Source organism: Bicyclus anynana, chromosome 10, assembly GCF_947172395.1.
Source record: "Bicyclus anynana chromosome 10, ilBicAnyn1.1, whole genome shotgun sequence".
NCBI classification, from domain to species: Eukaryota; Metazoa; Arthropoda; class Insecta; order Lepidoptera; family Nymphalidae; genus Bicyclus; species Bicyclus anynana.
Window position 1 is genome coordinate 3,366,840 of NC_069092.1, and position 25,611 is coordinate 3,392,450.

General features: G+C 35.2%; 1 protein-coding gene across 41 annotated transcripts in view; it reads right to left on the reverse strand.

Moving 5' to 3' along the window:
* LOC112049969 (protein tramtrack, beta isoform) overlaps positions 1-25,611 on the reverse strand; it is a 536,667-nt gene that overhangs the window by 416,800 nt on the left and 94,256 nt on the right. Inside the window, exon 5 of one of the 41 annotated variants that reach the window (XM_024088154.2) lies at positions 6,574-7,031. The exons of 37 other annotated variants lie outside the window; for them this stretch is intronic. In XM_024088154.2, the coding sequence (XP_023943922.2) occupies positions 6,589-7,031 (443 nt within the window). In that variant the 3' untranslated portion in view covers positions 6,574-6,588. Of the gene's footprint in view, positions 1-6,573; positions 7,032-16,878; positions 19,122-22,398; positions 22,650-22,992; positions 23,254-25,611 lie in introns of those variants that run through there. 3 more of the 41 variants (XM_024088203.2, XM_052884068.1, XM_052884066.1) reach the window with 3 other exon arrangements.

The following is a 25,611-nucleotide window of genomic DNA, read 5'->3' on the forward strand; positions in this document are numbered from 1 at the left end:
GATTGCGAGCAGGTTGGACTGTAAATATGTGAATCACTGCTGTTCCATGTCAAATGGATTGGAGCGGCAGTGACACACATATTACTAGTACGATATATTTAATAGAATAAGTTTGCTATAGTTTATAAGTTACTAACACATTCTATTTTTACTAACACAATTATGAGCCTATTGAAGCTTGAAATAAATAAATTATTATTATTATTATTATAAAAAAATAATCCGATTGGGTTGGAAAAATCTTCCTGGCAAACTGGTATTTAATAATAAATATTATTAATGATTTCCTGAAAATTGCTAAATATTATTAACAAATATAATGATAATATTTGACCACGAGTTATTAAGCTACCTACTCGCAATATCAGTAGCAGCCCAGTGAATATAGCCTCTGCCTTCAATTCGGAGGGCGTAGGTTTGAATCCGGTCCGGGGCATGCACCTCCAACTGTTCTGTTATGTACATTTTAAGAAATAAAATATCACGTGTGAAGGAAAACATCTTGAGGAAACCTGCATACCTGAGAATTCTGGATTCTCTTGATGTGTGAAGTCTCCCAATACGCATTGGGCCAGCGTGGTGGATTTTTGACCTAACCACTCTCATTCTGAGAGGAGACTCGTGCCAAATATAAGTTGCTTATGATGATGATGACAATATGTTTTTGACGGCCTCCGTGGCTCAGTGGAATGCGCAGTGGATTTACAAGACGGAGGTCCTGGGTTCGATCCCCGGCTGGGCCGATTGAGGTTTTCTTAACTGGTCCAGGTCTGGCTGGTGGGAGGCTTCGGCCGTGGCTAGTTACCACCCTACCGACAAAGACGTACCGCCAAGCGACTTAGCGTTTCGGTACGATGTCGTGTAGAAACCGAAAGGAATGTGGATTTTCATCCTCCTCCTAACAAGTTAGCCCGTTTCCATCTTAGATTGCATCATCACTTACCATCAGATGAGATTGCAGTCAAGGGCTAACTTGCAAAGAATATAAAAAAAATAATAAAATAACTAGATATAAAACACTTATCATACAATAAACAGATAGGTGAAGGTCATCTTTAATTACGATCTGCTACTATAAACTCAGCTACAAATAGATAGATTCAGATTAGCGAATCACTAAGCCAAATTAATTGTACTGTTCCTCAATGGTTGTGTGACCCCAGGGTCTTAACAATAACATTATCCACAGTTGTAATGGCAGCAGTACAGCCCGACTTCTTCTTGATGCACGTCCAGCGAACTTTAGACCCCCAGCAAGCATGTTTATTGAATCTCCACTCTCCGATTTGAACAACTAAATTTCCTCTTTGAGACAAACTGAACTTGGGCTCTGAAAAGAAAACACGGATTATTACTAACTGCCCTATAATATTCGGCTATAGGCAATTTTTCCAACATTATCACCTTATTATAAAGATCCCACTACTAATCCTTTTAGAGAGCCTCAATAGCTCAACGGTAAGAGCGGTCGGACTTATGACCGAGGGGTGGTGGTTCGATCCCGCCTATTGTCGTACCCACTTATAATACAGTCTTTCCCGACTAGTTGGAGGGGAATGGGAATACAGATCATGTTTAAAAAATATGACAAATATTCTTTTTTTTAAAAATGCCTCTCTTCTTATAGGACTAGCAGACGCCCGCGACTTCGTCCGCGTGGATATCAATGTAAACTATCAACCCCTATTTTATCACTTTAGAGTTTGAATTTTAGAAATTCTTGAATCACATTATATTTCGTATTTTTTTATGATATGTCGTCATCAACCCATATTCGGCTCACTGCTGAGCTCGAGTCTCCTCTCAGAATGAGAGGGGTTAGGCCAATAGTCCACCACGCTGGCCCAATGCGGATTGGCAGACTTCACACACGCAGAGAATTAAGATAATTCTCTGGTATGCAGGTTTCCTCACGATGTTTTCCTTCACCGATTGAGACACGTGATATTTAATTTATTAAAATGCACACAACTGAAAAATTGGAGGTGCATGCCCCGACCGGATTCGAACCCACACCCTCCGGAATCAGAGGCAGAGGTCATATCCACTGGGCTATCACGGCACATTTTTTTATGATATATAAGAACAAAATTTTAAAAGTGTAACTCTAAAAATAAAGAACATTCCATACAAACTTTAATCCCCTATTTTATCCCCTTAGGGAATTTATCAAAATCCTTTCTTAGGGGATGCCTACGTCATACTAGCTTTATGAAAAAAGAAAGGTCAGTATCTCATACCGACCTTTTCTTTTTCCCTGACCCAGGATTTGAATCCAGAAAAGAAAGATCCGAAACAACATATCCACATACCACTCGTAGGGTAATCACTGGACTAACGATAAATGTACGATGACTGTAAGTTACTTAAATATAAAATTAAAGGACTAAATGATGGAATATTTTTATTTTATCATTATCAAATCAAATTATACAAATAATATACAGCTTTACATAATTTCTAAGTTACTTACAATAAAATATTGGCAATAAAAAAAATATTGGCAATAAAATACGATAGAAAACTAAAATCAACAAAATAGGTCAAAACTGCACGTCTGTACCAAAAGTTATAGAAATGGTAAAAAAAAGCACTAATCGTTATCGCTATGTCGTATTGTAAAAAAAAACATTAAAATATACTATTATTTTAATGTTTTTTTTTTTAAATTAATTAGATCAAAGGGTTTACATAAAATTCTGAGACAAATATTTGAAAACTGGATACATTTTTTATTCATCACAGTCGTAATTATAATATGTGTAAACGTAAATGTTACTCGTGTCCAAAAAATAAGCGTAACTTTCGATTTTGTCAAATTATACAAATAATATACAGCTTTATATAATATCTAAGTTACCCACAATCAAATATTGGCAATAAAAAAAAATTGGCAATAAAATTCGATAGAAAACTAAAATCAACAAAATAGGTCGTTGTATATACCTTCGAGTACTTGTAATTACATAACATCGTAACTATGTTTTATCTACTGATCAGCTTAAACGCGGTGCGAAGCCAAAAAAGTACTTGGCAAATCCCAAATTGATCAATAGATAGGACATAGATAAGATGTTATATATTTAACACTTCTCCTAACATCCTTGAGTTTTATAAAGATGGTTGAATTTTTTTAAGATTCATTTTATTTCCACGTTTCGAATTCAGTTGGAAATTTAAACATCTCGTTCATTATCGTCCGAATTATAGAACTCGGACGATAATGAACAATCTTAAGCGCGCTACAGATGTTCAATTTTAACCGTACAGTTTTATTCAATTGAATATTCAATCAAAATCATTAAAAAAAACTGTACAGAACAGAGGGCCTAGTGGCAGTTTCATACTGTGACGATCACGTTAACGTAAACGCGAATTTCTAAGGTATTCAGGTAACAGCGCCATCTAGTGGCACTACTGCACAACTGTTTCAACTCCACATAAATTCACGTTTACGTTAACGCAATAGTAACAGTATGAAAAGAATGAAAGCTCCCACTAGGCACCCAGTTACACTGCTCAGTTAAAATTGTGCAGTTAACGTCTGTAGCACAAGTTATACAAATGGTAAAAAAACACTGATCGTGCTATGTGGTCGGATTCAAATGTCAGTTTCATTTTCTGATCAATGTTTCAATTATTTTTTTTTTTGTTTTTTTAATTGATTAGATCAAAGGGTTTAAAAATACTAACACAAACATTCGAAAACTGGATACATTTTTTATTCCTCACAGTCGTAATTATAATAGTCATGTGTAAACGTAAATGTTACTTGTGTCTAAATGAGCGTAACTTTCGATTTTGTTAAAGTTAATTTTTCTACTACTATTTGCAACTAACAATTCTCTACAATTTGATGAATTATTGCTATTTTATTTACTAACTTGCTTATCTTGCTTAACATTTATAACTACAAACTTATAACAATACAAAACACTCACACTTGAATCATAACTATTAGTTATTGTATTTCTTACTATTACTACCCGATGAGAAGTTTCTTTTGGAACGTTTAATTGTTAAAATTAATTTCTCACAGATCATAATGGCAAAACTGATGGGATCCTCATCCCCATGGTTCACTGCGTATTTCTATCTAAAACTATATATAACTATTATTTTATCTTGATTATGTATATACTAGTACAATTAATATATTTTTGTATCTTTTTACTATTTTAATTTATCTTAATTTTAGATTAAAATCTAACAATGAATATATCTGTAAATCTACCTTCTCTATTAATATTATATTCTTAATTACTAAAATCGAAATAATAGATATAACAATGTATTTTCAATCATTCACAATTGGACTATCGATCACACAATTAAAAATATCTATATCACCGAAAGACTATAATTAGTCTCTACCTAAGTGATCAACTTATCAAGATGATAGAATTTAGAAGATAGTTTGCATTGATCGCTGAACAACAATTTTTGGTAAACGGGTTTTATATAGTGTCATACGTCTCCCCTGTATCACTCATAATAGTTCTAACGTTCTTTTAGTTTACAGATACAAAGGCTACCAACTTACTAGCGCTTCCAAAGTCAAATCGTCTTTCGAAAGTAGACCAACCTACTAAAAAGACCTACTAGAAATACCTAGATTTCTAAACTAAATTCTAATTGAGACCACCAGACAAAGTCAATGGACCCGCTATTTTGACAGCTGCTTTAACTATTTTACTACTGACATTAAAATACGGCTTCTTAATTTGAAAACGAGTGCAAAATCTGGAAACCAGGGTGGCATCTGGTAACTTGAAATAAACTTTAGATTAAAAAGATAATTCGTCAATGCTGTGATTAAATAACATAAGATTATGCTACACTAAAATATCATTGTAAAGTCATAAGCTTCACCTATAACTGCAACAATGTTCTTGCATACAAATTGCTAATCAAACAATTTATTAAATGGTTAATAAAACCAGATCAATGATTATGCCATCCATTTAACTTTACCAGACGATTTTCTACTGTAACAGCTACACAACGACAGCGATGGGTCTTCCTCGCAGTACATTCCCACCAAGTCTTCAGTCTCCGAGACAGCTTCTTGATGAACCGGTAATTCCCCCAAGATATTGTTGGATTTCCAAACTTGGTTATTTCGAACTTTATTCTGTCACTTTCTTTTATACCCGCTGAAAACAAAGAAAATTTATAAACGGTTAAATTCTTCTAACATAATTCGTAAATAACAAATTATTAAATATTATTGTTGTGTATACCTTAAGCTATTATTAAAATAGTTTCTATACATACTAATATTATAAATGTGAAAGTGTGTGTGTCTGTTTGTTTGTCCGTCTTTCACGGCTAAACGGAGCGACGAATTGACCTGATTTTTAGTGGAGATAGTTGAAAGGATGAAGAGTGACATAGGCTACTTTTTGTCTCTTTCTAACCCCCCCACTTCCCTAAAAAGGGGGGTGGAAGTTTGTATGAAGCATTCAGCAATTTTCCGTAGATTATTTGTGACTAAAAAGGGTAAGGGTAGGGTATTGTAGATGTAGGGTGGGAGTAGATTAGGATAGGGATATGGAATGTGTCAAAGCGAAGCTCGACAGATTCCGCTACTTAAAAATAAAACTTCATTAGACAAACATATTGCTTTTATTTTATTTATAAAGTTTATCTTTCCTTATTTTTTTCTGGCACAATTTTAAAACAATTGGATGTCTTTTCAGAAAAGCATTAAGCCAATCCTTGCCTGCAAGACCACTTTTAATATTAAATTGATGGCTGACTTTATTTTTTTCACAGTAAAGAAATGTCTGTCTCCGTATTAAATCTCTTGTGATTGGAGTGCCATTTTTTTTCATTTCCTCCAAACAATATACTAAATCGTGCTCTTGATCTCGGTCGAGTAAACACTTTCGTCCGGTACGTTTGACCGTGCTTCCCGATTTCAAATGATCTCTCAACGTTTGCCGCGGTATACCGTATTTAAGTACTGCGTTTTTCATTTTAAGGTGACCATTGCTAACAGCTAACATGGCTGCTTCCAAATCTTCTTGAGACCAAATTGCTCTAGGTTTGCTGCTCCTTGTCCTTCCTAAAACTGAGAACGGTGACGTCATCGTTTTTATCTTAAATACCTTTCATCGAATTCTCCAGTTCTGTTTTAGTTTTAATCACAGATTAAGAATAATAGGCAGACAGAGCGCACGGCACACGACGGTGTCGTAGCCGGTCCAAATACAAAATTCAAAAACGAATACAATCTCGAGTCAGTACAACACAAAGCGTCGCGTCTTATGTTTTTAAATATTTTAAAAAGTATTTACAAAAACTGAAGAAATAAGATGGAGTATTTTTTTAATTGATAATTATTGATTATTATATTAATTTACGTAATTGTTGTTAGTTTTAATTTTTGGAATACAAATTATGAAAATAGTTTGTAGCGGATGTCAAGGAGACGCGTGACGTTTGTTTTTTTATAGGTTTCACCAGCTTTACCACTCTGTCTTTACTCTGTGATTTTTACAAAATTAAATCAACAATTAACATACATAAAATTATTTATTTATCAAAAATATCTTTTGCTATATTTACCCTGTTTGATATATACTAATAATAATTAAAAGATTCCGCTTCTCTTTTCCGTACTATTATTGTTTTCAAAACTGAATTTCTTTCTACAAAGGTTCTGAGCCAAGATTTACCAGCTATGCGGAAGTTTAGATCAAATTTGTGTTCTATTTGGTTTTCTTCACAAAACAGAAAAGCTTCTCTTCGTATAAGGACGTTCGTGATGGACATACCATTTCGGGCTTTTTGTATTATCCTATTAACCAACTCCCGTTCATGTTCTTTACTTAAAGTTGCTTTCCTACCCATACATTTAGTTATACATCCCGTTTTTAAGTGATCTAGCAACGTTCGTCTAGGAATACCGTACCAACTCGCTGCCTTATTTGGTGTTAGATGGCCCTTGTTCACTGCTATCATAGCGGCTGCCATATTTTCTGGCGTCCATTGCGCAATTCTTTTACACTTTTTTCTTAACGATCCTGCAACAACAAATAATTCAATAAATAGATTAAGGTTTTATAAGCGTGCACCAGTTAAGAGATAATTCAGCTTTCTTACACGGAAAATGCACTTCGTAGTTTCCTCGATATACAGAGAGCCTAGTGGCAGTTTGATACTGTTACTGTCACGTAACGTAAACGCAAATTTCTAAGGAATTGAAACAGCGCCATCTAGTGGCACTACTGCACAACTGCTTCAATTCCATGTAAATTTGCGTAAACTTCAATGTGATAGTAACAGTATGAATATATTGACTACTCCCACTAGGCACACAGATGATTGATGATTATGCCATCCGTGACGCAGTTTGCGCGGTGGATTTACAAGACGAAAGTCCTGGGTTCGATCCCCGGCTGGGCCGATTGAGGTTTTCTTAATTGATACAGGTCTGGCTGGTGGAACTTCGGCCGTGACTAGTTACCACCCTTCCGACAAACACGTACCCAAGCGATTTAGCGTTCCAATACGATGTTGTGTAGAAACTGAAAGGGGTGTGGATTTTCATTCTCCTCCTAACAAGTTAGCCCGCTTACATCTTCGATTGCATCATCACTTACCTACCATCCGGTGAGACTCTATAGTCAAGATAACTTTTAAAGAATAAAAAAATGTATACTTAACTAGTTTTAAAAAAAAAACAAATACATTTTGCAGAATCATTTTTATTTTGCAGATAAAATTAAAATCGCTCTCATATTTTATCTCTTTTTATTAAAATACGTTGTCTAATAAGTAAGCCTAGGACTATGATTATGATTATTATCAACTTTCACAAAAGTATCGTTAAATGTTATAACTCGAGCTTTACAACCACGCGCTTGGTTCACGCACCGCCAATTCTTCTTGATGCCAATCGATGAAGCGATGCAAAACTTATACTGACCTACCCGCACTTGTGGATTCCCAAATTTTGATATTGTAAACCAAGCTGCTTCGTCACCTATAAAAAACAATATATTTCATTAAAAATATAATTTAGATAAACGCTACAACTATTTATATTATAAATGACTTTTAAAACGTTTCGACTTACAAAGAGACCAGAGAAAGTACATCTATACTAATATCATAAAGCTGAAGAGTTTGTTTGTTTGTTTGATTGAACGCGCTAATCTCAGGAACTACTGGTCCGATTTGAAAAATTCTTTCTATGTTAGGTAGTCCATTTATTGAGGAAGGCTATATATGATTCCCGTTGTCCTACGGGAACGGGAACCACACGGGCAAAACCGCGCGGCGTCAGCTAGTTTTTTATAAACTACAAAAGGTACTACAACGCAATATAACGTTAATAGTTTCCTATAATTAAACTGATGACTGATACAAAAGTAAGGTAAATGTCGTTTGAAACAATATTTACTTAAACCATAAAATAAAATAGAGAATTGCGTTTTTTTTTCTAAAGTTGCATATATTTGATTTGATATTACAGCTTTTACTCGTAATAGACACAAATATTATAATTAATTCAATCTACAACTAATAATACTACAACTTCGAAAAATGGAATTGTAACTTTAAGCTACAGAAAAAGAATAATTTCTGAACAATATCATAAAGAACATAATAAAGGTTTAGTTTCGTTGCTTCGTATAGATGTTCACATTTGTCTCTGTGACAGTGTGCTGTCTTATTAAAAGCTCATGCGAAATAAAAAACAGAAAAAATCGGTAATAGCTCCGCGTGATCGTACATCTGCAGCAATGAAACTGTACCTTAACACATGATGATGATGAAGATGATGATGGTGATGATAGTGATGATGATGATGATGAAGATGATGATGGTGATGATAGTGATGATGATGATGATAATGACGATGATGCTGATGATGATGATGATACTTTGCTAGTAATTTCACTGGCTAATATACCTTTGAAACCATGACAATAGTACTTACTAAACTCTAGGAAAGTTCCTTTACAAATGGTTCTACTTCTTCTTTACAACATACAGACTACTAAAGATTCTACTGCTAACATATATTACGTATATTTTATAAATATGACATCTTCAAATAGGTAACTTAAGTTCATCTAATAGGAAAGTATACCGGTTATCTATGGACTAAAGCAATAAATAAAAGCAATTTTATGACAGATAGGTCATTTAAAAATTATTATGCTTAGTTATATATACTTAAATATATCACAGTGGTACACAGACGAAATAAAAAAAACCTAGTAAAATAGAGTTTGGCTAATGAAAGTAGAGACTGAAATCTCCCGCCAAATTTAAAAAATAATATAGACAAATTTAAAAAACCAGAAAAAATAACGAGAAAGAGGGTAGATCGATTCTGAACCTAACAGCTGCTGTCAATTTCGCATCTCGCAAACATCAGTCACGTCCTGACCACGATCCATGCAACTGGGTCGATATATCGACATTAAAAATCTCGTCGTAAATCGTGGTATGACCCGTTTAATTAAATAACATTCGTAAATTAAAAAAACATGCGTTTGTTAAAAGTATTAAACTCAGTTATTAAACTATAAGTATTAAACTCAGTTAGCCAATATTTGCACTATACATATATTTTGAGAATAGGGATGATGACAGTTTTTTAAATTGTATAAAAATTAAGAGTATGCTAATAGTAAAGCAATTTTGTAGCAGAAACAGGGTATCTGCGATCATTACATTCGGAGCTACAGGGATTTAAAAAGTCAGATTTGCGGCGCTGCCGCGGACCCCTGAAAAACGCCCCATACAAAATAGCACGAACTAATAACGTCGTAAGCAATGTAATGATCGTTAGATTTGTATGGGCGTTCAAACAAAATTACTAATATCTTTGTTATTTGTGCGTTTATGTTTATAGTTCATTTATTAAAAAATGTCACATTTAATCTAAGGAAGCTAAAACTGTATGAATTTTTATCTAATTACGATAAAAGATTTTTAATAGAATTTGAAATTTTATAACACTAAAATAAATGATTATTTTGCAAATATCCAGACAATCTTTGCTTTTTATGTATAAATTACTTAACATTGACCCTATTTTTACCCGAATGTATCATAAAAATCAATATATTCAAACCTAGTCAGCAACCCCATTTTCTCCGACTTTTTCTTAATTTGGCTGGCGATTTCAGTCTCTATATTCATAAGCCAAACTCTAAGTGAAATTTAAACCGATGAGTTCAGTATAAAAATAAATTCTCCAAGATCGATTTGTCTTGAAGAATTACTACCTAATACAATTTTGAATGAACCTACTCACTTTATAGCAAAAATATGATAATGACTCTATTATTAATAAACTTTGCCGATCACTGCTTTGAGATATTTTACAGTTGATACTTAAGCTATGAGCGGTAATACTACAAACACAATGACTTACAGAAACAGAGTTTTACACTCAACCTACCCACCAATCTGCATTAAGACATCATGGTACGTATGAGCACTACATTCATCTCTTCTGTTGTAAATATGACTGTTGAAGAAAATAAGGTTTTTATTTGAATAAAAGGTAGCAAATTTGTCTTGTCTATTTAAATCTTGTTGCGAACCCCCTGCCGTCGAATGGCGAACCCCGGGTCGGTTCGCGTACCCCACTTTGAGAAACCTTGCTATAGTACATACTTCATTGAGATTTCCTTTGAGTTCAACTGATTACATATTTCTTTCTCACGTGTCACTTACATATACATATACAAATATATACATATACAAATTCAAATACATATACAAATACATATTATATTTTAAAGTAATTTACTTTATAGTGCCCGTGTGGTTATGGTTATTCTTCACAGCGACTATCTGTCCGTCTATAGTGTTCACACGTGCTATACAACCCGCCTTGTTGCACTTCCACGATATCCTGGACCCGTTTTGGTAATTCTTTGAGAAGTGAACACCTTGGAAGACGAGACGCACCGTGCCCTTTGAGGACAAATAGAATGCTGCAGTACCTGATCCAAAAAGAAAAATCGATTACTTCTAGAAAACTAGTGACGTTTTATCAGCCTCCTAAAAGTTATATTAATAATTATATAAGTATATTTTAGGAATTAGTAGTCTGAGACGGATATGACGCCACTCAATCTTGTGTTGGCTCGTGCCTATGCTAGGTGGCGCGACTTGTTTCCGTAAAAGTGGGAGTTCGAGAGTTAGAGCGATCGGGCGGCAACGACTTTCTAAATAAGGCGCTCACCGTACGGTCGGCTTCAGTATTCTCGTGGCGTTCGACCCGTCTGCAACTCTTGTTGTGTAAGTAATCCTTCATAGGCTTTTTGGGATAGGCGGAGAGAATATCTTGAGCATTGAATTGTGAGTGTTGGCATGTCGGAAGAAATCCCTTAAACCTGCATTCGGAGTCACAAGCCTCTGGACTATTGATGGTATTCTCTGCCATTCTTATTTTGGTTACAGTTTGATTTGTTAATTAAGTTGTCCTGACAAGGGGTAGGGTAGGGGTAGTTGAAAGTTTACATCGAGTTTCACGTGGACGAAGTCGCGGGCGTCCGCTAGTATATAATATAATTCGAATACATTTCATATTCTTGAAAGGTTTGATAATCAATAGCAGACCAGACTAGTGCCAATTCAGGAAATAGAAAATCCAAAATGGACGAAGCTGGATATCGATCACTTCAACTTCGTTCGGAGCACTTGCGCGCGGGGCGGGGGGCGTGTAGCGATGAATGAAAAACGCTCGACTGATGCACGTCACTTCCTCGCACGCATGATTTCACACCCGCCCGTCTTTCCGCCCGTCGCCCGCATATCATGGGAGTGTTATCAACGAACTTGCTAGACTTTCATCACTGGGCATTTCCAAGTGAGCCAGACTAATCAAAGGAAAGAATATTTTTAACGCTCAGAAAACAGTATGAGAGAAAGACATTTAATAAAAAATCAATTTATTAGGTAACAACATATATTTTCACCCTTGACTAACAATTAAAGGCAATCAAACAAAAAATATATATTTATTTTAATAATAAAATGACACAACAGACTTAAAAACAACATAATTAACTAAATATTGAATAAATATCATATTTGCGAACATTTTTGGTTTGTTTACATAGGAGGTAATATTTACATTAATATTTAATTACAATTTACAATAAACTGTTTTACCGATCATTACCTCTAGTACGAAGATTCGTAGTTTTTGAAAACAAAATAAAATTAAATAATTTATATTATTAATATAAAGTGAAATAAATAAAAAAAGTGTGTCAGCTCCGACGCACGAATGGAGTTTACTCTTTCAGATAGATAGTTATGTTGTCCCGCAGCATACACTATGAATTGCTCAATACTTATGCCTGAAAAGCCTTACGCACCCACGTTTACGTTGTTGGCCGCAACGCACGGTGAAAGGTGCGCAGAACAGGTTGCGCACAAAAAACGTAACGCTGTCATTCGTCCATCGAATTTAACTGCCCATATTTTTTTTCATACCGGGGGCTATTTATGAAAAATCGATACTTAAAGAGTAAACTCCAAAAATCAATAAAATAGAATGTGAATTGAGAATGTCGTTTTCAAAATTAACAAATTGGTACTAGAGGTAAGGAACGATCGATTTACCCGCAAAATAGTCATAATCTTTTGCTATATCAACATGCATACATAACATATATGACTCTGGACTTATTTGGTATACCCTTTTTGGTTTTATTGACCATACGAATGACTAATTTTACTTTTATTTTTTATTATATAGCTCAAAAATTATTAGGTTTTAGTTAAAAATTTTTGAAAAAAATATCATTTAAAACGAGCAGCTGTGTTTTTTGCCGGCTCATCTCAACAGGACCTGCATACCGAACTAGTGGTAGAATCTCAACAAATAGTCGAACTTGACGTTTCAAAAGTGCTTGTAAATTCAAAATTCAATTTATTTCAAGTAGGCCCTACTTGAAATTGTATTTTCAGACAATGTATAAAAAGTTTTAAAGAATCAGTGATAAAAAAATATTAGCTTTTAGAAAGACAAATAATATATCCTTCAAGTGAGTACGTTAAAGTGTATTTTCTGTCAACAATTAGCAGAGGCTAATTGTTAATAGAATGATATGAAAAATTAGGACAACCTCAATATACTCTTGCAAACAAAAAACAAATATTCAAATCGGTCCAGTAGACTTCGAGTAATCGAGTAACATACATACAAAAAAAAACATGGACTCGAATTGAGAACCTCCTTTGAAAATACAGAAGAACAGAAGTTAGTGGAAGAAAAAAACACACGTTGTGCCAATAAAACCTAGCATGGGATAAAGGTAGTATTCGTTATATTTATTTACTGAAGTATAGCCTATCATAAAGACAGTATCTGGAGTTCTATAAATTAAATTAAGTCACCAAAATCTAAATAACTACGAAGGCCAATACCGTCTTTACCATAAGGGCACACGGGGCCCATGCCCAAGGGCCCACGAAGGAATGAAAGAATGTCTCTTGATGACCCAATTCAAAACAATATCCTTCAAAATGTTGACTTTATGGATATAACTAAGAACCCTAACTAAAAAACCAGCAGTTTCATTAATAACTTATTATATCGTATGTATTTGATTAATAAATCATAAGTCATAATTATTAAAAAAAAATTAGTATACTTCGCTTTTTTAACTTTTCAAAAGGGCCCCAAATTCTTGTGTAGACTCCTAACCTAGTTTAAGACGGCGGTGACGACGGAAATTATATTATTGTTAAAATTAGTCATTCTTACGGATTTTAACATAATTTTATTTCTTGTACGCTAATGATTATGAGCGTATCGAGTTGACACCAGTAAGGTTCCAATGGTAGAGGCGGTCGCTGGACAAAACCTTTTCGAGCATCGCCACAGAATGCGACTGTTCCTCTGGTAGCCGCGTCTGAATCTATAAGAACTTATCACTAAACACTGATTCCCTCGCTGGTTCACTTCGAATTGGGCATCTGTGGCAAAAATAGTGAACATTGGACACGTATTATTATTAAATAATTAAAAATTATCAACTCTGCCGGCGCGTGAATCCTTACCAAATACTCGAGGTTTTTTGCACATAATATCTATCTATATCTATACTTATAATAAAACTGTAACAGGTCAAATTCTGTTGTACATTGAAGATATTTTGCAAATTTTTGTTGGATTATACAATCAATACTGAAGCCAACAATATTTCTTTTGTATTTCTGTCTGTCGGTCTGTCCGTGATTTTGTTGACCGGGCATCACGCTGAAACTACTGAATGAATGCAAATGAAACTTGACACGGTTTAAGACTATAATACGGAGCAGGAAAGAGCATAATAGGATACTTTTTATTGTGAAAATAAAATAAAAAGAGAATGAAATAGGGGCTGAAAGTTTGTATGGAAAATCCTTCATTTTTAGATTTATAGTTTAAAAAATTTGTTCATAAATCATAAAAAAATAAGAAATATACAAATTCAACCCTTAAAGTGGTGAAATAGGGCTTGAAAGTTTATACTGTTTTCCACGCGGACGAAGTCGCGGGCGTCCGCTAGTTGATAAAAAAGCACTCATCGTCTGGGCTATAATAACGAACACGGCCAATAAACCTACTGATGTAATTTTTCTACTCTAGACATCAAAACAATCAAACTGAACGACTACCAAATGCTCAATAACTTACAAATAAAAACTTAGCCACTAAACGCCCGCTTACTTTTTACTAACGCATATACATATTACGGAGGATTGTGTATGGTGGCGCGCTCTCGGAAAGGCCTATGTCCAGCAGTGAACAGGCGGTTGATGATACATCTATACTTAATATTATAAAGTTGAAGAGTCTGTTTGTTGGTTTGTTTGAACGAGCTAATCTCAGGAATTACTGGTCCGATTTGGAAAAATCTATCCGTGTTAGTTAGCCCATTTATCGAGGAAGGCTATAGGCTAAATATTATCCCTGTATTCCTACGGGAACGGGAACCACGCGGGTGAAACCGCGCGGCGTCAGCTAGTATTACATATAGCAGGTACCTGGTAGGTGCGAAAACGTGCAAAATGCAAATGCAATTTTTTTTTTAAATATTATATTAATCATACTTACCAAAAGAAATTTAACCTAAGTCTTATTGAGTTGAGTTATAAAGGGGAGTAATAATAACCAACATTTGAAAAAGAAAAATAATACATTCAAAATAGGTAAATAATATTTAATTTAAGGCTTATTTGCATATGTTTTATTCAACACAATCCATATTTCTTTGATTTTATTCTAATTGTATCACGTTTTTTAAGCTAGTCTAGTGAATACTCGCGATTTTGGCCGCGTGGTACCACGACATTCCTTATTAAGCTCTCCTAATGAAATCCCCCATTCCTCGCAATCTGGAAATCTTCGCATCGAGACTTAGGATCGTGATGTTTGGAAGTCCCTACAAAAGGCCTTTGTCCTGCAGTGGACGTCCATATTAATAGCAAATTAAATTAATAATTATTAATCTAATGCGTTCGGGAAACTCCGCGACATCTTTTCGTCCGAAATTCCTCAGTGCTTGAGGTCTTCGAACAGTGCATGTTGCCAGTCATGACATACGGATCCGAGACTTGATCGCTAACTATGCGCCTTATTAGAAGGCTCAAAGTCACTCAGCAGGCAATGGAGCGAGCTATGCATGGAGTTTTTCTGCGTGATCGAATCAGGAATGAGGAGATCCGCAGACGGACCAAAGTCACTGACATTCAGCGAGTCGCGAAGCTGAAGTGGCAATGGGCAGACCACATAGTTCGAAGAGTCGATGGACGTTGGGGTCCAAAGGTGTTGGAATGACGACCCCGCACCGGAAAGCTCAGTTTGGTCGACCCCCAACTAGGTGGATCGAAGACATCAAGCGGGTTGCCGGGAGCCGCTGGATGCTGGCGGCGGCTCGGCTGATAATGATGATGATGTTGAATCTAATGTGTATGTTCATTTTTTGTAGCGATCAGTTCATAGTCTATAGTTGAGGCGGTGGCCGGACAACCCCTCTTGTAGCACCTCCAAGATGTCCGCTCTGCTGACTGGTACTCACGCCTGTATCTATACGGACCGATACACATATATCGATTGCCGCACCTGTTTAAACGGAAAGTCACATTCATGCCTGTAAAAAAAAAACATTTTATTAACCAACGCATTATCATTAACAACCCATAGCTCCCTGTTAAACACGAGTCACCTCAGAATGGGAGGGGTTGGGCTAATAGTCCACGACGTTAGCCTAGTATTGGTAGACTTAACGTAGAAAAATGAGAAAATTCTGAGGCATGCAGGTTTTCTCACAATGTTTTTCCTTTACCGTTTGAGACACGTGAGGCTTGATTTCTTAAAATGCACATAACGAAAATTGGAGGAGCTTGCCCCGAACTGGATTCGAACCTACGCCCTCCGAGTTGATCGCAGAGAACCAAGATATACATACTAAATTATTAATAAAGCAACGGTAACGCGGGCAACTAAATCGAAAACGTAAATATTAAATAAAAACTAGCTGACGCCGCGCAGTTTTAACCGCGTGGTTCCCGTTCCCGTAGGGATAATATATAGCATATAACCTTTCTCGGTAAATAGGCTATATAACACTGAAAGAATTTTTCAAATCAGACTAGTAGTTCCTGAGATTAGCGCATTCAAACAAACAAACACTTCAACTTTGTAATATCAGGAAATGGATAGAAGAGAAAATGAAATTATAGTAGAGATGCGAAATTCATAACTTGTACCGACAATTTAGGGAGATTATATCACACTACTAAAAAATGAATTGCATATTAAGTACTGTGCTTTAAACACTATAGTATACTGTGATGTAAAAGCAAATCAAAATCAAATCACTATAGAAAGAAAAAACAAGATACTTTAAGCAAAATTTAATTCATATACTTACAGCATTCTATAATAATAAAACAATATAATAAAAATTATAAAAACGATAGTCAAAAATAACTTTTGTAAGTAGAAGAGTCATTCTAACGAATGAATATAATAATATAATATCGTAAGGCTCATAATTTACTTACTAAAATATCACCAAGGTTACGTATAGTGAGATATCACCGAAAGCTAAGCCTATGTGTCTTACAGCGCTGCTTTTCCGAATATAGTATACTCAGAGGCACAATTGTCCGCCTTAATATACTCGCGTCATATTAATGAGGGCGGATAATTGTGCCTCTGAGTATATTTATAGCCTCGGATCCGTGTAACATTTTTACAATTGATCACTATCAAGTTATTTTCCGTGAGTAGCTTCATCTTGATGAGACGCTCAACTTTTTTATTTGCGAAAATTCTTGATTCAGGTACATAACTGGGTACCAAGTAATGAAAATTTCTGAGCATCGTGGCTGTTAAGTTGTATAACTATTAATTAAGCCACAGTAAAAAAAAGTAACCTCTTTTAATAACCTCGTTATTTTATTGATACAAGTTGGGGAGGATGGGAGTTTACCAAAAGTTGATACCGGTTAGCTACCAGAATCAAGAATTTTCGTGAATAAAAAAGTTGAGCGTCTCATCAAGATAAAGCTACTGATCGGATACGGATCCTGGACTATTACATAGACTTTTAGAGATCATTAATTAGTTTACTTTAGCTTACTATCAACTATTCGTTGTTCATTTCCGTTGATAAAATTTAATTAACAACTGTCTATAAAACATTACCGCTATCTCGGATTTATGACTTAGTCGCCTGTTTTGGTACACGAGATTCATAATCATCAGACAAAACACCAAATTTTAACTAATTAGCACCATTAAATTCGGGCATGACTCTCCTACCAGTGGCGTGCATAAGGTTTTTAAATAGGATAGCCACTATACAAACAATATACGTAATAAGTTCTGAGGGTAGACACAGACAGTGCGTTTTTCCATTTATGAAGTCCACGACACTGTGGATGCTGAATCCATTACCGGTTTGGGTAAAATGTTCGTTAATACCCTTAATTTATCTTTCACGTTTTCCCATTTCTTTTGTGACACATATATTAGCATGTCGCGCCATAAAATAATCGTTTTCTATCATATATCCAGCTCACCGCTGATAAAAATGATGGTATTAATTATAGCCTGACCAGAAACATAAGAAACCAGGATTGCACACACATACACATCAAGTATTTATAGCATAGCGAGGATTTTTATTTTTCTGGTCTGGCCATATGTTTTTGTTAACAATTAGTGTAGGGTTACTTGTCATTCTGTCATAACAGGTATTACAATATAGTTGTAGGCAGAATCTCATGTTAAACGAGCAACTAAATCACCTATCACATACAACAGTCTAAGGTCATCCACACACACAATGAAATAGGGTAAAGTTGCCTATTATTTTAAAGGTAGAACGAATTTAAGAAACCAAGCAAGTAAAGTTTCTTAAATTCGTTGACAATACATGTGTGCGGGCAACCTAACAATAAAACAAAGGTCGATCGAGTTTGATAACATGTTATGTAGAAATCGTTTGGTGAGGTGCTCATTCATTGTATTAAATACAATATAAATTAGTATGAACAGTCCCATTTTAATTGGAATTAGCATCAATACCTTAAACAACATCTCTAATTTATCACTCTCATTTTAGGACATTCCTAATATCTAAATTAACAATCGGCCACTACATACAACTTCATGTTCAAATAACATCACCTGAAGGCTACCTATCCTTAAAATATTTACGCTACCTACATTTCCATAGAATACTAATGATCCTTCTTTTCATCGGACTGTTGAGTCCATAAGTCGGTTTTGGGCAAGATTCTCGGGAAGTTTAAGGCATGGAGAGCTAGGGAGGCTGCTCGAGGGGAAGTGAGAGGCGAGGGAAGTATGGCTGAGGTGAGGGAAGGAAACTTAAGGCTTTGTGACCTTGGTCTTAACTGTACGAAGGCGCCGTTACCGCATCGCGCGTGGGACGGCGGTGCGTGGTTGTGCTCATCTCCCGAGGCCACCAGCTTCCCAGCCATGTACCGCACCCTCGCTCTACAGCCCATATGCTTGGAGGAACAATAGAAGAATCTCCCTCCGACTTGAGAATACGTGAAACCTTTGAGCACCAAAATGTATTTCCCCTTTTCCGTCGGGATGAACTGCACGTCTGAAATAACCGTCGAGTTTAATGAAAAGTTCATATTTTTTATACATCTTACTGTTCACTTTAATTGTCCGTATGATTTAACTGTAGTTCTGTTCAGTTTGATAAAACTGGACAGTTTAGACTGCGCAGTTAAAATTATTGAACTGTAACATCTTCAAATCAAAAAGGTTTAACTTTTATTGTAGTGTAGAAGAAAGGTGACAAACTTAACGCGTTTGTACCAAAAGGGACGACATCATATTAGAAACACATGCTTAAGTAATTATTGGAGTCATAATAACCTGTTAGTGAGACATTCAAAACGCCATATTTTAATTTATAATGTTAATAAAAAATATGATGATGAATTTCCTGAAGAACGAATACCCATAACAATTTACTTCTTTATAAAAAACAACAACGTATTTCTTTGAAAAAAATTATAATCACCGAAAAAAAAACACGTAAACAAAAACTTAACTAAACCGAGACAATGAACTATAATAAACTTACAAAATATAGGAATTATAAATGCTTTGAAGTAGAGGAAATAAAACCATTACAAAAATACAATTTTATGACGTCATAGGTTACGTCTATCAATTCAAAAACCATTAGCCATAGACAACAGCAGATATAAAGAGCACAATGTGGCACAACATTACAACTCATTTAAAAGAATGTATTATAACAAAATAAAAATATGTATAAATAATTATTATTTTGAGAAAATCTTCATTAAATTGAGGCAATACCTAAGCAATAATAATCCTACACAGTATAGAAAATACAAATGCATTGAGGAAAAAAGTACATTCCACTTAACTGGATTTTATTACTAACAGATTATGTTTACCGAAACAAAATCAATTAACCATCGACAACGGCATATATAAACCAAAAGCAATACAAAACAACAAGATCAAACAAATATTTTATATTCCAATTATTATAATAAACTTCCAGTCTTAAGGTATAACATCCATATTTACAATTAACTATGAGGATTAATAATAAGCAAGACCTATCCCTAATCTATTTCCTACAGAGTTTCTGAAAGCAGAGATTCTGAAATTTCTACAACTAATAATCATGGCACATTATACAAATCATTTACATTTGGTGCCCAAAGGTTTCTCACGACGTGTGTTGACATACCGAAATTCATAATATCGGCAATAACGCGGAATCGACTTTGTTATTTGCTAATATTGAATAAATTCTTGCTAAAATGCTTATAGTCAGGGACCCGTAGAACATTTTTTACAACTGATCACTAACAAGTTAATTTTTCGTCATCTCGATGACAATCAACTTTTATATTTACGAAATTCTTGATTCTGGTAGCTGAGTTACCAGGAAATGAAAATTTCTGAGCGTCGGAACGATATAATGTACCACGCAATTTGTAGGAAATTGTGGCTGTTAAACTGTATAACTATTCATTAAGCAACAGTAAAAGCAGCTGGTTAGTAACAACTTTTAATAACCTCATTATTGATACAAGTTGAGGAGGAGGGTAGTGTAACAAATCAGGTGTAAAAAATGTTCTACGAATCCCTGACTATTACTTGCTGTTATCATCAAGTCAATTCATATTTTATCGTTACAACTGTCAACTGCAGTTTCTAATTACTCTTCAAAATATACACCATGTTTGATGATATATTTCGGCGGAGGATGGTTATGCTTGACGTTGACTTTGATGACGTCACCATTGGATTTCCTCTTGATCCGAGCTGAACAACCCTGGGCCTTCGACGAGCAGAACCAATGGACGCTCTGGTTGACTTGCAAGAAGCCGTACCCGTCGATCGTTATGAGGGACTTCTCAACTGTTCTTTTACCTAAATAAAAATTCAGATATTGTCAATTTTTGCATAAGCTTTTATAAAATGTTTATATTAATCTAATGATAGAGGAGCCCATGATGCTAAATGTGGATTTACTCGCGGGGACCTACCGATTTGTAGATTACATGATGACAAGAGTAATTGGATAACTTATATGTATTATATCAAGTGGTTGGGACTACAGATTACAGACAATTTTTTTTACTTCGGCTGCCGGCAATTAGTAAAAAATTTTTTTTTTTTTGTTATTATGATTATTTCCTTCAAATTAAAAAATAATAAGCAGAAATATAACAGTTTAATTTTACAACATTGTAACTCTCCCGCTCCCTGAGGTTCTAATGATCAGATTTTCAAAACGCAAAACTGTACGTTAAATAAAATGGATTGTTTTAGTGGATCATCAACTTTCGTCATTATCAGCCGATAGACGTCCACTGCTGAACATATGCCTTTTGCATGGACCTCCAAGCACAACGGTCTCGAGCCACCAGCATCCAGCGGCTCCGGCTTTAGTGGATAGATTACCTTAATCTAATATTTTTTGAGTTGCTCTTAACGTGCCCATTAAAATGAAGGTCTCATACTCGGTGGAGGTACTCAATAACAATAACAAGGTATCCTCCCCTATATTCACTGAGCTCAAGTAAATCTCACAATTCCCTCGTCGGCTCTCCTACTATAACATTTAGTTGGCGCATCATTAAAAACAAATTATATAAGAAAAATCTTTATTTATATTTTTACTGATATAAGTATAATTCTTAATCTAGCTAACTATAAAATGACATAAAATGGTTTCATGATCTCTTCTTTTAAATGTATCAGAAAGTTAAAGTTAACTATTTCCGGGAAAACATTTCAACAATTCTAAATTGGAATATTTAAACCGTAGTAGATAAACCGTAGACAGTGAATAGATAGATAGATACATAGATATCAACCATCGCAACCATCGCATCGCAGCAACCATCGCATTCCCTCAAAAAAAAGAGAGAACTTATAAATGGAATCGGCTGGCTAAACCCACAGCTAGAAGATTCCCCAGCCCGCGTGACCGTCAACTGAGAAGTAATCTAACATTTAAAAAAATACTTCAGTAATCTACGTACTCAGTGGCGTAACCATAGGGTGACAAAGCTGGCAAAATGCCATTGACCCACGGCTCCAAGGAGACAACAGCCCGCGAGCTCATAAGTAATCTAACATATAAAAAGAAATACATTATAACAACTCAACGACTAAATAAGTTTGACAAACCTTGTGACAAGACCGAGAATATTTTTTTAAATAAATAAATGGTATTCGATTTTTAAAACCAAGGAGTTTTGAATTAAAAAGATTGAAATATGATAGGAACAGTGGAAATATTCCATTCCCGATACTTTTAGTGCAGCCCTAGTACCCTATTCGACATAAGTAGCTAAGTACAGTCGCGTATAATAAATTCATACATAAATCTAGCCAATTTTATAATACTGCCCATCCTTAATAACATATTTAGGGCGAGGATGAATGTGATTGGTGTTGACTTTGATGACTTCACCGTTGGGCGTGCGTCTCACCCTTGCGGTGCAGCCTAAAGCTTTCGAGGAGCAAGACCAATACACGGTGTAGTTGATTTGCGAATACGTGTAACCATCCAGCATTAGCAGGAACTTCTTACCACTTCTTGTTGGTATCATGATTGCATCTTCTGAAAATAATCGCATTTCGTTGTAAAAGAAAAACCTTGTTCAGTATGTGCTAAACATCGAATTCGCTAAGATAATGTTAATTAGTTATCAGTTGCATAGAATAATCTTATTTTAACATAAAAATGGAACCAACTTCAAACTCGTATATAAGTTATTTTGATTTTAACACAAAATTACTAAGCCGTTTTTCATTCATGAAAATGAAGTGGCACTGATCAGGTCTAAACACTCTAAGGTACTATACTCTTTCAAACAAATAAAGAATTTTTAAAATTGGTTAATCAATGGCGAAGTTATGAGGTAACAAACATAAAAAAATATAATAATTAAAAAAAAATCATATGAGTTGAATCATACATCTATTAAACTAGCTAATTTTATGATATTGCCCATCCTTAATAACATATTTAGGGCGAGGATGAATGTGATTGGTGTTGACTTTGATGACTTCGCCGTTGGGCGTGCGTCGCACCCTTGCAGAACAGCCCAAGGATGTCGAGGAGCACTTCCAATACACGGTATAGTTGATCTGCGAATACGTGTAACCGTCCAGCATCATCAAGAACTTCTTACCACTTCTGGTTGGTATCATGATTGCATCTTCTGAAAATAATCGCAATCTAAATATACAGGGTGTCCCGTAAATAGTACATACTTTGCAGGGTGATAGCATCATCATCATCATCAAGTGCCCTCTTCAAACTGAAGTTTGGCGGTCAGATGGAGAAAACTTTTCCGATCACTAGAGATATTTTTCAGCGGGCTGTAATTACTCTTGGTCCACTCCTTAATATAGTCCACCCATTTACGTTGCTGTCGTCCCCGTGCCCTTTTTCCGATCCATATAAAAGAGTGGACCAAACGTAAAATTTTAAAACGCGATATCTTGTCGGAAAAAAAAATTTGGAATCGCATAGTACTTTGGACATTTTACTGGTGATATAGGGCATATAACTTGGGGATACATATATATATATAACAGTACAATATATAATCTAAGTTTATTAAAATCATTCAAAAGAAATATACATTTTATAAAATCAAAAAATATCTAACAAATGAATAAACAGTATACAAACCTAAATCATGTACACTTATGTACGCATATATTTATGTTCCAAAAAAAACTTAACTCATAATTAAAGAGACATTACCGAAAGAAAATTTCATTGAATAGAACTACTTTTTTCGTCACAAATATAATGATGACGAAAAATACTTGAGACTTAAAAACTACTACATTCAAACCATATTGCAGTTCGACGTCATCTCTTCACGTTTAAAAATTATTTATAAAAAAAAAAGTGTTTCATAATTTTATACTCTACGTTTTTTTAGCACACTCAAAAGTGATTACAAAAATAAGAAAACTAATGTCGAACAAAGGTTATGATTCACAACATTTGTCAGGACAACTTAATTAACAAATCAAACTGTAACCAAAATAAGACCCTAGAATGGCAGAGAATGACCTTGAGTGAAGTCACGTACTTGTGAACGATGTGAGTAGGTCTAAAGGTGCCTTTGATATCTAACACTCCCCTTTTCCACTGAAGTCCCCGCCTATCCCAAGTAACCCATAAAAATTATACAACAAGGACAGCTCGAACGCCACGAGCACACTGAAGCCGTCCGTACCGCAAGTCGTTGCAACGCGGCGATAACAGTTTGAGATAACTAGCGTATTTTAATATAATTTCCATCCTTAACGACGTACTGAGGCGGTGTGTGAGTGTGATTGGTCTCTATTTGGACGACTGTCCCACCAGGATAGTACCTCAGTCGAGCGTCGCAGCCCTGCGCCTTCGACGAGCAGACCCAATAGATGCTGCGATTGATCTGCGAATACGTGAAACCGTTCAGCATCAGCAGGAACTTCTTACCACTCCTCGTTGGTATCATGACCGGTTCACTATCTGAAATATAAGAGTACTACAACTTCACCGAATAATTTCACCGCGGCTAGTTGCCTCGACTGGCTCATTTTTTGCGCAAAGAATCATCATGCCTGGCTGTCCAGCGCGGAAATGCAGCCAGTATTCTTGTCACCATTCCACGAGGACACGATTTATATAGTTATTAGGATAAGTTCCTTATTTTATTCTTTCTCAATAAAAAAAAATAAAAGAGTACCTACTCGTACTGTAACGGTAACTGCGACGTGGCTGCACGCACCGCAGCGTCGCAGTTTGGATCCTGCTGCGTTGCAAGAACCAGCTCATGACTAAGGGCACCTTTGCACGACGACTTTGCATAACGTGATTTTAGCCGTTGTTGTTTTACAATAAATGAATATGAATAACACTCACGATAGTTTATCTGAACTGAAAATCTCATAATTATATTACAGCGACTTTATTTATTCATAAAAAATATGCACTATACAGTAATTACGAGTTATGGAACTCAGAGAAACAGTTCCTTTTTGTTGTAAAGCACAGGTGAACTTTACATATTGCACAAGTATTGTTTGTTCTGTTTTCTATTTTATACTTGGCACAGTTGACACATCTCTTCCTCATGGTTGACTTTTCCAAGATGTGCTTGCGTCGTTTACCAGATTTCCGTACTGAAGTTGATTTTGACGTTGGGACATCACGCTGCCTCACAGAGTAACAGTTCGAAATTCGGGGAGCGAGGCGTCTATATTGCAAGGTAGATGACAAACTTCCTTCAGTTTCATGTGTGTAGACAAAATATGCTTTGTCCACTGAAAAAATTAAAAAGACCAAAAAATCAATCGAAGTGTTTTATTTCTACTCTGCGATAATTTCATAGCACACTTCTCGTTGATCTACGATTCTACTCGTTTCATGTTTTTCTATTTTTGTAAAACTAATATTATAAAGGCGAAAATTTGTGCGTAAGTATGTTTGTTACTCCTTTACGCCGTAACTACTAACCCGATTTTCTTGAAATTTAGTTTAGAGATAGATTGTACCATACATTAACACATAAGCT